The 13651-nt window shown below is 48.2% G+C and overlaps 8 protein-coding genes across 8 annotated transcripts; 4 read left to right on the plus strand and 4 right to left on the minus strand.

The window, feature by feature from the left end:
- Positions 1-68: 68 nt before the first annotated feature.
- Positions 69-1271, plus strand: N7503_000319 (ankyrin repeat domain-containing protein; the record flags this gene model as incomplete). Its single annotated transcript, XM_057059880.1, has 1 exon — positions 69-1271. One exon carries the CDS (start codon positions 69-71, stop codon positions 1269-1271), a length of 1203 nt encoding a protein of 400 aa, XP_056926803.1.
- An 818-nt stretch (positions 1272-2089) lies between these two features.
- On the plus strand, positions 2090-4542 carry N7503_000320 (uncharacterized protein; the record flags this gene model as incomplete). Its single annotated transcript, XM_057059881.1, has 8 exons — positions 2090-2133; positions 2182-2304; positions 2358-2458; positions 2505-2678; positions 2729-3267; positions 3323-3596; positions 3653-4012; positions 4061-4542. 8 exons carry the CDS (start codon positions 2090-2092, stop codon positions 4540-4542), a joined length of 2097 nt encoding a protein of 698 aa, XP_056926804.1.
- Positions 4543-4768: 226 nt separating this feature from the next.
- N7503_000321 (uncharacterized protein) lies at positions 4769-5091 on the minus strand (the record flags this gene model as incomplete). The annotated part of the gene is made up of 2 exons (XM_057059882.1): positions 4769-4776; positions 4890-5091. The coding sequence occupies 2 exons, from the start codon at positions 5089-5091 to the stop codon at positions 4769-4771; spliced, it is 210 nt and encodes a 69-aa protein (XP_056926805.1).
- A 434-nt stretch (positions 5092-5525) lies between these two features.
- Positions 5526-6902, minus strand: N7503_000322 (NAD(P)/FAD-dependent oxidoreductase; the record flags this gene model as incomplete). The annotated part of the gene is made up of 2 exons (XM_057059883.1): positions 5526-6629; positions 6693-6902. 2 exons carry the CDS (start codon positions 6900-6902, stop codon positions 5526-5528), a joined length of 1314 nt encoding a protein of 437 aa, XP_056926806.1.
- Positions 6903-7207: 305 nt separating this feature from the next.
- N7503_000323 (pyrroline-5-carboxylate reductase family protein) lies at positions 7208-8155 on the plus strand (the record flags this gene model as incomplete). Its single annotated transcript, XM_057059884.1, has 2 exons — positions 7208-7247; positions 7296-8155. 2 exons carry the CDS (start codon positions 7208-7210, stop codon positions 8153-8155), a joined length of 900 nt encoding a protein of 299 aa, XP_056926807.1.
- Positions 8156-8281: 126 nt separating this feature from the next.
- On the minus strand, positions 8282-9180 carry N7503_000324 (uncharacterized protein; the record flags this gene model as incomplete). Its single annotated transcript, XM_057059885.1, has 2 exons — positions 8282-8993; positions 9059-9180. The coding sequence occupies 2 exons, from the start codon at positions 9178-9180 to the stop codon at positions 8282-8284; spliced, it is 834 nt and encodes a 277-aa protein (XP_056926808.1).
- A 326-nt stretch (positions 9181-9506) lies between these two features.
- N7503_000325 (Aldehyde/histidinol dehydrogenase) lies at positions 9507-11362 on the plus strand (the record flags this gene model as incomplete). The annotated part of the gene is made up of 3 exons (XM_057059886.1): positions 9507-9650; positions 9711-11133; positions 11190-11362. 3 exons carry the CDS (start codon positions 9507-9509, stop codon positions 11360-11362), a joined length of 1740 nt encoding a protein of 579 aa, XP_056926809.1.
- Positions 11363-12345: 983 nt separating this feature from the next.
- N7503_000326 (type 1 glutamine amidotransferase domain-containing protein) lies at positions 12346-13166 on the minus strand (the record flags this gene model as incomplete). Its single annotated transcript, XM_057059887.1, has 3 exons — positions 12346-12731; positions 12787-13024; positions 13089-13166. The coding sequence occupies 3 exons, from the start codon at positions 13164-13166 to the stop codon at positions 12346-12348; spliced, it is 702 nt and encodes a 233-aa protein (XP_056926810.1).
- Positions 13167-13651: the final 485 nt, after the last annotated feature.

Here is a 13651-nt window from a genome sequence, read left to right on the forward strand (position 1 = left end):
TAATCAAATCCGACCAAGAGTGCCAAAGTGGTCTTCTCCACGCTGCAGTGAGTAATCAAGATCTGGAAATGACAAGAAAGCTTCTGGAGAAAGGCGCAAACCCAAATATTGGATTTGGCAACTTCGAAAACCAAACCCTACTGCAGAGAGCTTCATCGCTAGGGAATAATGTTCTCGTACAGGAATTGATAAAACATGGAGCAGAAGTGAATGCTTCACCTTACCCGCTTGGTGGACGCACTGCATTGCAAGCAGCCTCTGAGCGGGGCCACGAAACTACAGCTCTGATTCTGCTGGACTTTGGCGCAACAATTAAAGCAGAAAGAGCCGGAGTCGATGGAGTCTCTGCAATCGAAGCTTCTCTCTATTCAAGCGATTTTGGGCTTACTCAGCTTTTCCTCAAGAGAGATCCCAACGCCATATCATCTGATCCCGTCACGAGTCGTCAGATCATAGGGAAAGCTTTGAATTTTCACAATTGCAATGTGGCCCTGCTCGAACTTCTTATCAGAAAAGGAGCCGATGTTGGCAACGCTCCGCACTCCGATTCAATATCAAACCTCCAAAGAGCAGCAAAAAGAGGCAACTTCCAAATCGTCCAATGTCTGATTTTGGCTGATACCAATATTAATCATCGCTGGAAAAAGACATCTGGAGGTGAAGTGACCGCTCTTCAAAGCGCTGTCGCTAGAGGGAACATCAATATCGTGGAATTACTTCTTCAAAGAGGTGCCGATGTCAATGCCCCTGCGAACGAGCATGGTGGAGAAACTGCGCTCCAAATAGCAGCTTCCCAGAATAACCACGTAATGGTGAAGCTCCTGAGGGGCCACGGCGCTGATGTCAATGGCTTACCAAGCCCGATCCGAGGCCGATCCGCACTACAGGAGGCTGCAAGTAGTGGCTTCATGCAACTCACTGAATATTTATTGGCTTCCGGAGCGGACCCTAATCTTCCACCAGCACGATTCGGAGGGGTGAGTGCTTTACAAGGAGCGGCCATTGAAGGAAAGATACGCATCGTGATCATGCTACTCCAAGCTGGAGCGTTGGTCAATGCAGCGCCTGCTATCGAAGAGGGACGTAGTGCAATCGAGGGTGCTGCGGAGAACGGCAGGCTTGATACACTGCGCCTTTTATTAGATTATCATCCCGACACGGAAGATTTTGAGATCACGAGGAAGAGGGCGGCAAGACTGGCTTTGTCTAATGGCCACTTGGCTATTGGGAGGTTTTTGATGGCCTATCGCAAGCATGCTTGGAAGGCATGATCAATGGATTTGGTTGATTTGTCATGGTATTGGGAGAATGTACTCAAATCTTCTGGGAAGAAGAAGGTTGAGATCTATTCTTGCTTTACTGAAAGTGTGGGGAATTCGTACTCCCCTTTTGATGGGACAAGGCATTTTAAAATCCTATTCTGTTATCGTGCAGAGTTGCATTCCTTGAATTTACATTCCCTTCTCTTTCCACTTGGCCGACCGATCGCGTTTCTCTGGAGAGGAAAGCGCCTACCACAGAATTAAAGTAGTAATCATTTGCGTCCATGCATGATGCTGGTTATTGTGATGAGGTGGATAATCGGGAAGCGGGCCCGAGAATCTTATCAAAACAAGACAAACAGACCGGGCGGCCTCCCGGTCGCCAATTATCCAGAAAGTTTCTTGAGAACGTGCCGGATCTCCTCAATAAATCTGTCTGGAATTTACATCTGGGGTAGATATAACACATGAATCATTCTACACCCCTCTCGCCAGGAATAGAAAGACAGGGTCGCATATTGGGAGGTATCGAAGTGTATGGCGATTTTATCATCAGTTTCAGCAAAACCATCTTAGATAGCCTACACTAGTTTGATATGGAAAGGATCAGCATATTTGCAAAATAAACGTCTCTCACAACTTGACTTTTCACCAAATTCATAAGGTTATAAATGATTCTTATCAAGTACATGGTGGTGGCGCCGCGTTATCTTACCGAATCAAGATAAGCTCCACCTCCGAATCCCCCCGCATTTCAAGGATGATTGATATTACGACCGACGTCCGATAGACGGCATTGAATCCGGCGATCATTATTAAGTATTCTTATGGCAGGAAACACAGCTAGAGTCACGAAGAGATCGCTGAATGCGTATGAACAACCCTCTAGCACCCGAGCTTTCTGACTGACTCAACGCAGGTGCACGCGATGCCGCAGACAAAAGATCAAATGCTCGGGGTCACAACCATGCGATAGCTGCAATAAACGCAAGCTCACATGTATCTTTGATGATCGAGATCAGAAGATACTTGTCACTAGGGGGTATGAATCGAATTCTCCCGCAGATATCGGCAAATATTCTAACGTGTGGGCAGTTATCTCGATGAGCTACAGCAGAAATTGGCTAGGTTGCAAGGAGATGAAAATAACGAGTCTGTTCCTCTAAGTCCAGAATATGGCGAGGAGATATCACATGGTTGGTTTCTTTGTTCTTTGTCACTACTACTGCTAAATCCTGACAGGATTGAAAGATCACAATGACGCACCGGGCATTACCCAGTCCTCGCCGAATGACAAGGAGGATGTCCAATCCAACCAAGAAATCCAGCAAGAGCTTGAAGATCCAGCATCGGGATTGACGAATCCGTTGTCGACAGGGCCGCCGGCCTTTATGTCAGCCGAGAACGGGCGAACATGTGTGCTAAGCCCCTCATCCTGGAAGAGCATTTGTCTAATCATACTACAGTTTATCTTGGAACTTCCTCCAATTGGTCATTCACCCGTCGAGTGCTGAGCCTAACACACGAGTTCATATACCAGGAAGCTCTCCCAACGGGGGCCTTGGCATTCGACGGTGCGACTTATGACCTAGGCTGGGATGGGCTCCGAACGCCTCAGAGACCCGATATCCCCACCGTACCAACCTTTGACCATGCTATGTATCTTATCAATACCGTGAAGTTTCGCTGTGGCCAGCTCTATCATCTCTTCGATGAAGCGGAATTCATGGGTGGCCTACACGATTTCTATTCGCAATCCAAGCCAAATGCGACATCCAGCTTATGGTATGTCCATTTCCTACTCATGCTCGCTTTTGGAAAGGGGTTCGTCCAGCACAAGGTACAAGGGAGTAAGCCTCCCGGTGCCGAATTCTTTGTGAAGGCTCTACAGCTATTGCCTGATATCAGTGTGTTGCACCAAGAACCCATCGAGTCAACGGAGATTATGTGTTGCATTGCACTCTACTTGCAAGCGCTTGATTGTCGATCATCTGCACACAATTATGTAAGTCATCTAAGCACCTCCTTAGCTTAGGTTCTCTACTAATTACACTCTTCAGATCGGCTCAGCGATGCGAATGGCCATGGCGGAGGGTTTGCACACCCAGATGCCGGTCGAATATTTGGGAGAGGATTTAGTCCAACGCTGTCGAAAGATTTGGTGGACTGTATACATTCTGGATCGTGAGATGTCCTCGCTCATGGGCCTACCTCAGTCCATCAGTGATGATCACATCAATACCTTGCTGCCGGCATTTCCGGGATCTGCACAGCGGACAGCCGGCATCAATATGCATATTAAAATTTCCAGAATAATCGCAGAGATTAGCAGTGGTAAATATTGATCGGTCAGCATTATCGATCCAGTTTTTTACTAACTTCGTTGACAGCTGTCTATGCAATCGACGGTCGTCTTAATCGGAACTTCTTACTTCGCACCAAATCCGCTTTAGCCAGTATCGCCCGGCTTGCAGATGAGCTTCATGAAGGCTTCCCCTTACACCTTGATCGATCAATGAGTGGGGTCTCCAGGACATCAGCCTATCTCCACCTCTTATATCACCGATGTATCGTTCTCGCCACCCGACCATTACTCTTCTGTTTTTTGAAGATCCGCTTCGAGTCTCCCGAACATTGCTTGGAAGCTCTGAACACATCCCGAAATGTTCGTAACTTGATACAGATGTGCATTGACTCATCTCAGAAGATGATCAACATCCTACACAGCCTTCAGTCCGAAGACCTCCTAGGTAACCACCACCCGATCACCTTTAGAGACTCAACTAATAAAACCTCAGAAACTTTCCTCCCTTTCGACCTCGAATCCGTCTTTGTCTCAACAGTAGTACTCCTCATGGCCCCAGCAATCGACGCCAGATGGTCCTCTCCAGCCTGGCTAGAGAAAGCCTACCTAATATTCGAAGAGATAATAGATAACGGAAATCTAATCGCCAAATTCCGGCGATCGGAACTACAGCTCCTGGACGAATTACTGAGCTGTTTTCCCCAAGATAACTCCCGATGTTTATCGGCAGCCGTTTCCTTCCCAACTAGTATCCTCAATAACCCCCACACGAGTGTTCAACTTGCAAGCTCTTTCCATCCTTCTGCGCATGCTCTAGGTAATGATCTGCTCACGGATCCTGGGGCGACGAATGATGATGAGTATGACTTGACAAGTGGCTTGACTGCGGCGCAGATTATGGCCGTTGCAGATTCCATTGAGAGTATCGATACGGAGTGGATGTCTAATGCTATGATTCAACATGGTATCTGGTAATGTGATATGATTCTATGTTATTAATGTTCACTGTTAGCGAATTGATACGTTTTACTGAATATATGCATCGGCTTAAAAGAAACGCCAGCTGCTCAGTGGTGTGTTTCTGGGCAGTTTTTCAAAGCCTATATTTAATCACAGCCGTATTGGCTTTCTCAAGATTCCTGAAGGTCAATTTCACAAGTCCAAGACATTCTCAATTTTTCATCATACTAAGACCATATTCTCATACCACTATCAATCCACAAGTTTAGATATAGTTACATTCAGCTTGTGACCCTACCTCTGATTAGCAGTAACAGGAGTCGTAAGACCCTTGACACAAGAAGGGCAGTTTCCAGACTTACCGTCACCACCCTTGAAGAATTTCTTGACTCTCGTGAAAAGCGGTGTCTTCGGAACAATAACTTTGCGGGTCAGGTCTTCGCACAGGACCTTGCAGGGAGTGGCATTTTCTTCAGCTTCAGAGCATTGCTCTACACTCTGAATCCACAAGTGGCCACAGCCTCCGGGGAGCTTAGCGTAGTCGAGTATATTGAGCTGGCACATTATAAAGGTTTTATCTGTATATTTTTAGAATACGGACTTGCCTTGAGCTTTTACTCGGAATGCTGGGGAGATGTCGAGTTAGTAGACTGATGTTTGTCTGACTTCTGGTTGATGATAGATTTCAGGGTTCATGTATGGAGATACCCGGTGTTCTTATACATAGGCGCCATTTGATCCTTGATTTTGTGTGCACAATGGTCTTTGTGAAGGGTTCAGGTCAACAACAAAGAGCAACTCTATATGCGCATAATGATATTGTCCTATTTTGCAGCGGCTTTGTTTTGTATGAAAGAAATGAGACATGTACGAATCAAGTAACGAAGAATAGAATGAAAGATGTCTAAGACAGTAGAGAAGAGATACTGAAAAACAATGTAATTGTTCATTGGAATGCAAACTTGATTCATATCTAATTCCAGATGCCATGATTCAATTTACAGCTTCGAGGCCTTTGGAGGTAGGATCGAAGTGAACTCCGTAGACTGCCCAAGACGCCAGCTAACATCACCACCCCAGTCGGCTTTCTCAGCATCGGCAGCAGGCTGCTTCCACCTCCACCGCTCCACAGACTGCTTATTATCAGGTGCAGACAGGAGATCAGTAATCCAAGAGCCCACAATAGGGAACATCTTGAAACCATGTCCCGAATCACCAGACATAATGATAATAGATGAGGACGTACTGGGAATATAATCCACAATAAAGTCCGAGTCGTTGGTGTCGGCAAACCAACACAAAGACTTCCTAACGAAAGGCCGGTCCGCAAGCGAAGGAAGAGTTTGACGCAGCAGATCTCTAAGCTGCTTTTCGTCCGCCTCAGGCAAGAAAGCGCTATCGCTCACATTCTCAGGCGCATGTGAGACACCAGTCTTGGGATCGGTATTAATATACCCACCACCCATCGGGCAAAGTTTCAGCAAGTTCGTCTTCGGATCAGGCTCGAAGAAGAACCCCAAATCACGCGCATAGGTGACAGGAATACCGCGGAGAGCAGAGGTCTCGTCATCCGTGAGATGCACATGAGCAACAGACCAAGACTTTGCCACGACTTCCTTGCCGATTTCGGGAACTAGGCGACCGGCTCCGGCTCCGGCTGCAACGATCACCAATGATGAGGGGTGGAAGCGACCATTCTTAGTTCTGATACCGGCGCATTTACGCCCTCCAAGGGTGCTCACATACACAATTTCGCTGACGGCACCTTGTTCTCCGAGGAAGAAACGGACCCCTGCTGCCTGGGTTTCGCGGTATACTGCTGCCAGGGCATTGGCTGAGTGGGCGTATCCGTCGAAGCGGTTTAGGTAACCGTGCCATCCTGTTAGCTCTCCATCAAGCTGCCAGCAGGCCTGGCGGACCTCGTTCACATCCTTCAGAGGCAGAACGTGGGGCTTAATCCTAGGATCATTCTCGGCTGATGCGCGAAATCGGTTTAATGTGTCGACGGCCTTCTCAGGGGCGGCTCCGGAAACACAATGCAAAAAGCCGGTTTGGTGGAAGTGAGGAGCAAACAATGGCGTTTTCCAGGCATCTATCGCTTTCTAGAGATTTAACTGTTAGCAATGGGACTCTTTGTCTTGTTGAACCGTACTGGGTGGTCGTACAATGGTCAAGTCGGTGTAAAACTGATCCTCATATTCGGCCCGCACAATTTTGTTCAAGTCGTTGGCTGCTGAAGAGCGAGGTGGGACGTTGTCATCTTTCTCGAACACGGAGATATTGGTATACCCTTTTCGAGAGAGATGAAGGGCTGACGAGAGGCCGAAGGCACCTCCGCCGACGATGATGATCGCGTCGGATTTGGACACCACCATGATTGAATGACAAACAATAATTATCTGCCGGTTTTAATGCTGTAGCTTCAATCATATATGTCGCGTTCTGTTACCAAATTCCGACATTGTTTGCGATATGTCGTGTCATCTGCATCGGCAACGCTTCCGAGTGGAGTCCGTGAGGGGAAACTCTATCAAAGTGCAGGTTACCCCACCATCATCGGCGCGGTTTCCGACTGCCAAAACTCATCTTATCGGCGGGGGGTTATGAGTATTGACACTTTCATACAAACTGGATTCATATCAAATATTCTCAGACAGACCAATTGCGTCGATACGAAAATATGACAGACAAGCCTTACACTCTGTGCTTTCTAGGATGCGGTAAGTAATTCAGTCAAAGTCATCGAGAATAGAGACTGATTATTTCAGGTAACCTGGGAGCTGCGATCCTTGACAGCTTGCTAAGCGCGTCAAACAATGAGCTGCCTTTCACACTTTTCGTTGCATGTGTTCGCAGTCAACAGTCACAGACGAAATTAGCCGCCCGTTTCTCCGAGCAGCTGGATCGATTAACCATCACCAAAGGCGATAATGTCTCAGCCATCCGTAAATCCGACGTGATCATTCTTGGCGTGGATCCTGTCGACATCGCGAAAGTGTTGACACAAACCGGAATCCGCGAGGCATTAAAGGACAAGCTGTTGATCAGCATCGCAGCCGGTTGGACGCGTCAAAAGCTCGAGCAAACAATTTATGAAAGCGAAACAACCAGCGAAAACACGGACGGTCGTGCGTGGGTGGTGCGTACGCTTCCCAACATCGCTGCACAAGTTTCCCAGTCCTTGACCGCGATCGAGATGTCGGAGCCCACACCACCAGATGAATATCTTCAAATCACGACAGCGATCTTCGAGCGGATTGGACGCACAGTGCAGATCCCTCCCCACCTCATGAATGCGACTACCGCGGTTGGAGGGTCCACTCCGGCTTTCTTTGCTGTGATCTGCGATGCTATGATCGATGCTGCCGTGGCGGTTGGCGTTCCTCGGGATTTGGCGCATACCATGATCTTCCAGTCTATGCAAGGGACAGCCACTATGCTTCAGACTGGAATTCACCCTGCTCTTCTTAAGGATCAGGGAACATCTCCTGAGGGATGCACTATTGGTGGCTTGATGGTTATGGAGGAGGCGGGTGTTCGGGGTCATATTGGACGGGCTCTTCGAGAGTCTGTCACGCTGGCTCGTCTTATGGAGACAAGCTCGCACGTCAACGATACACGGCATTGAGCCGCTAAACATAGATAAGATCTATAATGTTACGTGCTAAGAAGTATGCAGAAATTATAGGAGCATCCAATAACCACCCCTATCTGTAGTCTTGATTTATTGATGGAACATCTCGAGGTTTCTAATTCATCCATTCAAATTTCTATGAAAAAGCGACCGCAGTTCCAAGTTCGCCAAACATCCAAATCCAAAGGCAGGTAAAATCCGAATACACCTCACAACAGTCGTAGAAGCAAGATACCTCTGTGACTGCACAACCCGATCAACTAATGGCACAGCATGCTGCCGCATATAAAGATCCAACCCCAGCAAATGCAACGGCGTGGCTACGAATTGAGTCAGAACTGGAACGGTCAACTGCGAGATAACCGGTTTTGCCTGTGGATGCGAAGTGACGCTATCAGGAATCGCAGCGGATAATTTTGGCGCAAGTGTGAAGGATCCGAAAATGGTGACTCCATCACGCAGGAGAAAAATTGCCGTAGCTGCTCTCGCAACACCACGATTCTGTACGAGTGCAGGCCGTACTGCTTCGACGTCGTGCGCGTAGGTTTGGGTGCCGAATATTTTTGCGAAGCGGATGTCCTTCCATACCCCCATTGGCACGTTCACTAGGGTTGTTGTTGCGAATGTGATCATCCCTGTCCCGGAGGCTTTGAGCTTGGTGCTGATTGTATCGGTTCCATTTGCGACGATGTATGTTGCTGCATAGAGGGACCAGATTATGCCGAATGGTAGTTGGAAGACGAACCGCGCGGGGCTTTTGAATGCTTGAAGCGCATGTCGTCTTAATCCACGGAGGAGAGACTGGTTCCACGAAGATTTCTCGACAATTGCCCTGGGAACAATTAGAATCGCTCTGTTCGCCCTTTTTTTTTTTCTCAAGCTTTGTCACCGATTTACCTGTCTATTATTGTCACCGCTGGTGCGACTAGAGTTGCAGAAGCTATTGCGGCCCCAACGTCACCCGCCAGTCGACGAAAAAGCGTACTATCCCATACCTCTTCGTCCGATCGGTGCTGCATGATTGCGGTGTTCTTCCATCGTAATGGAAATTGCCACAAATAACTCAAGTGCTATCAGGGCAGCTCATGTTTCCCCGCCTACATTATGGAAAAGTGGAGATCCGGTGATATCGGGATCGCTTCCCGGTCCGACATAACAATTCTAGCTTTATCTTGAACCCCACATATTGAGTCCGTCATAGCTCCAGAGCTTCGATGGCGGGGTATCGCGTGTCACCATCGGGTGCGCGCCCGATGCTCCAAATCCTTGTTCACGATAAAGATGTACATTTAAAGACCAGGGTTCTGGATTCGTTCTGCTCTTCATCGCACACATCACGCACATCATGTCTTCTACATCTCTCCTGAGCATGCGCTCATCTCGAGTCTTCTCTCCTCGTCTGCGTTCCAACCTTTCCAAGCCCTCAATTCAGATCCGGGCTAAGGCTACCGCGCCTTTCCGTCTTCCCGATCCTCGCAATGAACCTAACGTAAGTACCTGTGGCAAATATGATTGGATGATAGTATGTGATTTTAATTGATGAAAATAGCCATTATACAAAAGAGGATCCGAAGAGCGTATCAAGCTAGAAGAGGCTCTTGTCAAGCTCCGAGCTCAACTTCCTGTCCAGAGCGACATCATCTACGACGGCAAGGTTCAAAAGAGCGCTCAGTCCTGGGACCAGCCTTTGCCTGCCGAGCATGCCACCGTCTTTACCAACTACCCTCTTGCAACCAGGGAGCAGATTAAAGAGGCCATTAAAGGCGCACTTGAGGCCAAAAAAGATTGGGAAGAGACTCCCTTCGTCGACCGTGCCGCCATCTTCCTCAAAGCCGCCGAGCTGGTGACCGGAAAATACCGCCATGAGTTGATTGCCGCAACTATGCTGGGTCAGGGCAAGAACATCTGGCAGGGCGAGATTGATGCCGCGGCCGAGTTGGCAGATTTCTTCCGCTTGAACTGCAACTACGCCGCGGAGATTCTCGAGAAACAGCCCACCCGCGGCAGCGATGGCATGTGGAGTCGTCTGGACCACCGCCCTCTGGAAGGATTCGTCTACGCGATCTCGCCTTTCAACTTCACCGCGTTAGGCGGAAATTTGATCTCCGGTCCAGCTTTGCTGGGTAACGTTGTGATCTGGAAGCCGTCACCCTCAAACGTCTACGCCAGCAGCATCGTGTACAAGATTCTTCTCGAGGCCGGTCTGCCCCCGAACGTCGTGCAATTCGTTACTGGAGACCCAGAGACGATCAACGATGTCGCATTGTCCCACCGCGACTTCGCCGGTCTGAATTTCATCGGTTCCTCTGATGTCTTCCGCTCTCTGTACTCTAGGATCGGCGAGGGCGTTGGGAAGAAGACATATCGCGAGTTCCCCCGCGTTGTCGCCGAGACAAGCGGCAAGAACTTCCACCTCGTCCACCCTTCAGCCGACATCCCCAGCGCAGTCAACCACACCATCCGCGGTTCTTTTGAGTACCAGGGTCAGAAATGCTCTGCTACCTCCCGGTTGTACCTGCCTGAGTCCCGGGCCGAGGAGTTCTTCGCTCTGCTCAAGGCTGGTGTGAAGGATATCACCATCGGAAACCCGGATAAGAACCTGGAGGCCTTCATGGGTCCTGTTATTCACCGTCGCTCGTTTGACAAGATCAAATCTATCATTGATAACTGCAACAAAGATCCTTCTCTCAAGCTCATTGCTGGAGGTACTACTGATGACTCTGTTGGCTTCTACGTTCACCCTACTGTCTACCAGGTTGACTCAGCAGATCATCAGCTGTTCAACGAGGAGATTTTCGGGCCCGTCCTTGCCGTCTACGTCTACCCCGACGCTGAGTGGTCCTCCACTCTGAAGAAGGTTGATCAGGCAGGTGGTGGCTTTGCCTTGACCGGTGCTGTTTTCGCTCAGGACCGCCGCGCTATCCGTGAGGCTGAGGATGCTCTCCGCTACTCTGCCGGCAACTTCTATATCAGTAAGTTTACATTCTCTGTACATTCTCTACCCTCATCACTGACTCATATCTATCAGACTGCAAGACAACTGCTGCCCTTATTGGCCAACAATCCTTCGGTGGTGCCCGTGCCAGTGGTACCAATGACAAGGCTGGTAGCTCTGATTCTCTGCGCCGATTCACCATCCCTCGGCTGATTAAAGAGGAGTTCTTCCCTCAGCATGGTTTCACCTACCCCAGCAACCACTAAATACCTACGAAAGTCATATTTGTATATAGATAGCATTTCGTGTCCAAAATCATTTTCATCGTCCATGTGGATTTCAATTTCTGATACTAGCTGTTTTGTGTATTTGTGTATTGGGGGCCTGTTTCATTACGATATGCGAGGGTCATGATAAGATTGTGCTCTATCACATGGTGATGGATCGAATCGCCTCAGGTAATTCCTGTATATCTTGCGCGTGATCGGCAATGGACTTCAAAGGTATTTCGTGAGCACCCTCCATGGTCCATTTACTGAAAGGCTCGTATCTGAACCTGAGTCTCCGTCTGTCTACCTTGCGGAGGAGCCACTCCAGTGCAGGTTCGTCGAAGGCACCCATAGTATCCAAGTGTGCACATGTTCCTGTCGCCGAGTACACACAGCGATTAATAATGACGTCGCTCAAGCGCGGCAACTTGCCCGTCTCCAAATTAATCTTCAATCACGTTCCAGATTTGAGCTCCACCCTCCAGAAATGAATCCCTTCCATGGTCTCCGCAGATTGGTGCATCACGGAAATCAAGGTATCCGATGAGATGGCAACACCTTTCAGGTTCAGGTACCTCAGACGTAGCAAACGAAGAAGGAAAGAGAAACTTTCTGCAAAGAATTGAGGATTCCTAGAGGGAACTAATCGCCCAACTTCCTTACGCTAGACGTTCGTTTCTCATATTAGTTCTATGGGCCCTATCTAGTCGTAATAAGACCGAAAGGCTCGCAGAGACTTCGACTTAATGCGCCTCAAAAATAGTTAGGGTTGGCTGATTTGGCCCCAGCAGGCGACTTCTCAAACAGGCAAGCACTCCTTCTCGAATGTCTACAACTAGTCACCTTAATTAATAGTTGTAGGCTACCACTATTGTTACCATGGCCTGCGTGGTACGTTCAACAAAACATGATCTCATATCGAATTGGAGGACATTCATTTCGCTCACATATGTCATAGTGATTAGCCCTTCAACCTATAGTCATAGGCCCAAGGCTTTGAGAATCTCCTCCCCAACAGCTGCAGCACTCGCCGGATTTTGACCAGTGATTATAAGCGAACCGTTACCGGCCGACCGAGAAACAACAACATTTTCGCTGAAGGGCTTTGCCTTTATATATTTACCGGATACACGATCCAGTTCTGATTCTAAAAGAAACGGCATGACTGAGGTTGTACCAACAGCGTCCTCCTCAGCATTTGACAGACCTGTCACTTCAACACCATCAATAACGGATTGACCGGATGGGGTCTTTGCCTGAAGGAGAACAGCTGGTCCATGGCAGACGGATGCGATAGGCTTCTGAGCAGCCACAAAATTCTCAATCAGGGCAATGCTATCGAAATCGTTGGTCAAGTCAAACATCGCTGATTTTGTCATTAGTGCAGTCTAAGCCAGCATTCAGCTGAGAGTTGCACTTACGCCCATGTCCACCAACATAAAAAAGTGCGTCGAACTCATCTGCTCGGGGAACCATTTCGTGGAGTCTGACTGTATTGCTCCAGAGAGCTTTCTGCTCTTTCAAAAACTTCATGCTTATCGCATCGTTCTGAGAAAGCTTGATAGATTCAGGAGCTAGAGGTGCTTCTCCACCCTTAGGAGACGCCACAAGTATATCAACCTTGCCATTCAGAATATAAAATGGGTGGGCGAATTCAGGCTGTTGATAAGTTTGTTAGCGCTTCCGTGAGCCACATCATATCAGGGGCAAAGGCAATATTCACGAGATACCATCCACTAGGGTGGTTGTTTGCTGGGATAAATGCTTGCGAAGTAAGGATGACAAGAACTTTTGGGGCCATTGCGACTTTTTGTTAATTAAGACAATTGTTTTGTCACTTAAAGATTGGTTGGATCCTTACACCCGGAAACAAGACATATTAAGTAGATCTGGAGACTATTATGTCAGTCAGGCTGGGTGCGGTCAGTTCAGAAGTAACGAATGTCACTGTGAATGCATAAATTGACCTTAATTCGTAGCTGCGGAGTTTCCGTAATTTGCGGAGTTTTGCGGAATTTCATCTGCAGCTGTTCAAGTCATAATAATCTTCATCTTTTGATGGATCGTGAGTTCGTAAGCAACTCCGCAAACTCCGCAACAGAATTCTTCCGCAAATCAAAGCGGTTTTGGCATCCAATGATGCAAACAGCTTACATATTCATAAATTTTGCTGGGCGTTCTGCGTGGAGGATATCGCGGCGACAAGGTGAACTCGGCAGAACAGGCAGAAGCCCAGCACAAATCAAATTTTCGATATATGTTTGTCAATTGTTGGGATAAGGAAGC

This window comes from Penicillium pulvis (genome assembly GCF_028828015.1).
Source record: "Penicillium pulvis strain IBT 33274 chromosome Unknown contig_10_segment0_segment0, whole genome shotgun sequence".
Taxonomy (NCBI): domain Eukaryota; kingdom Fungi; phylum Ascomycota; class Eurotiomycetes; order Eurotiales; family Aspergillaceae; genus Penicillium; species Penicillium pulvis.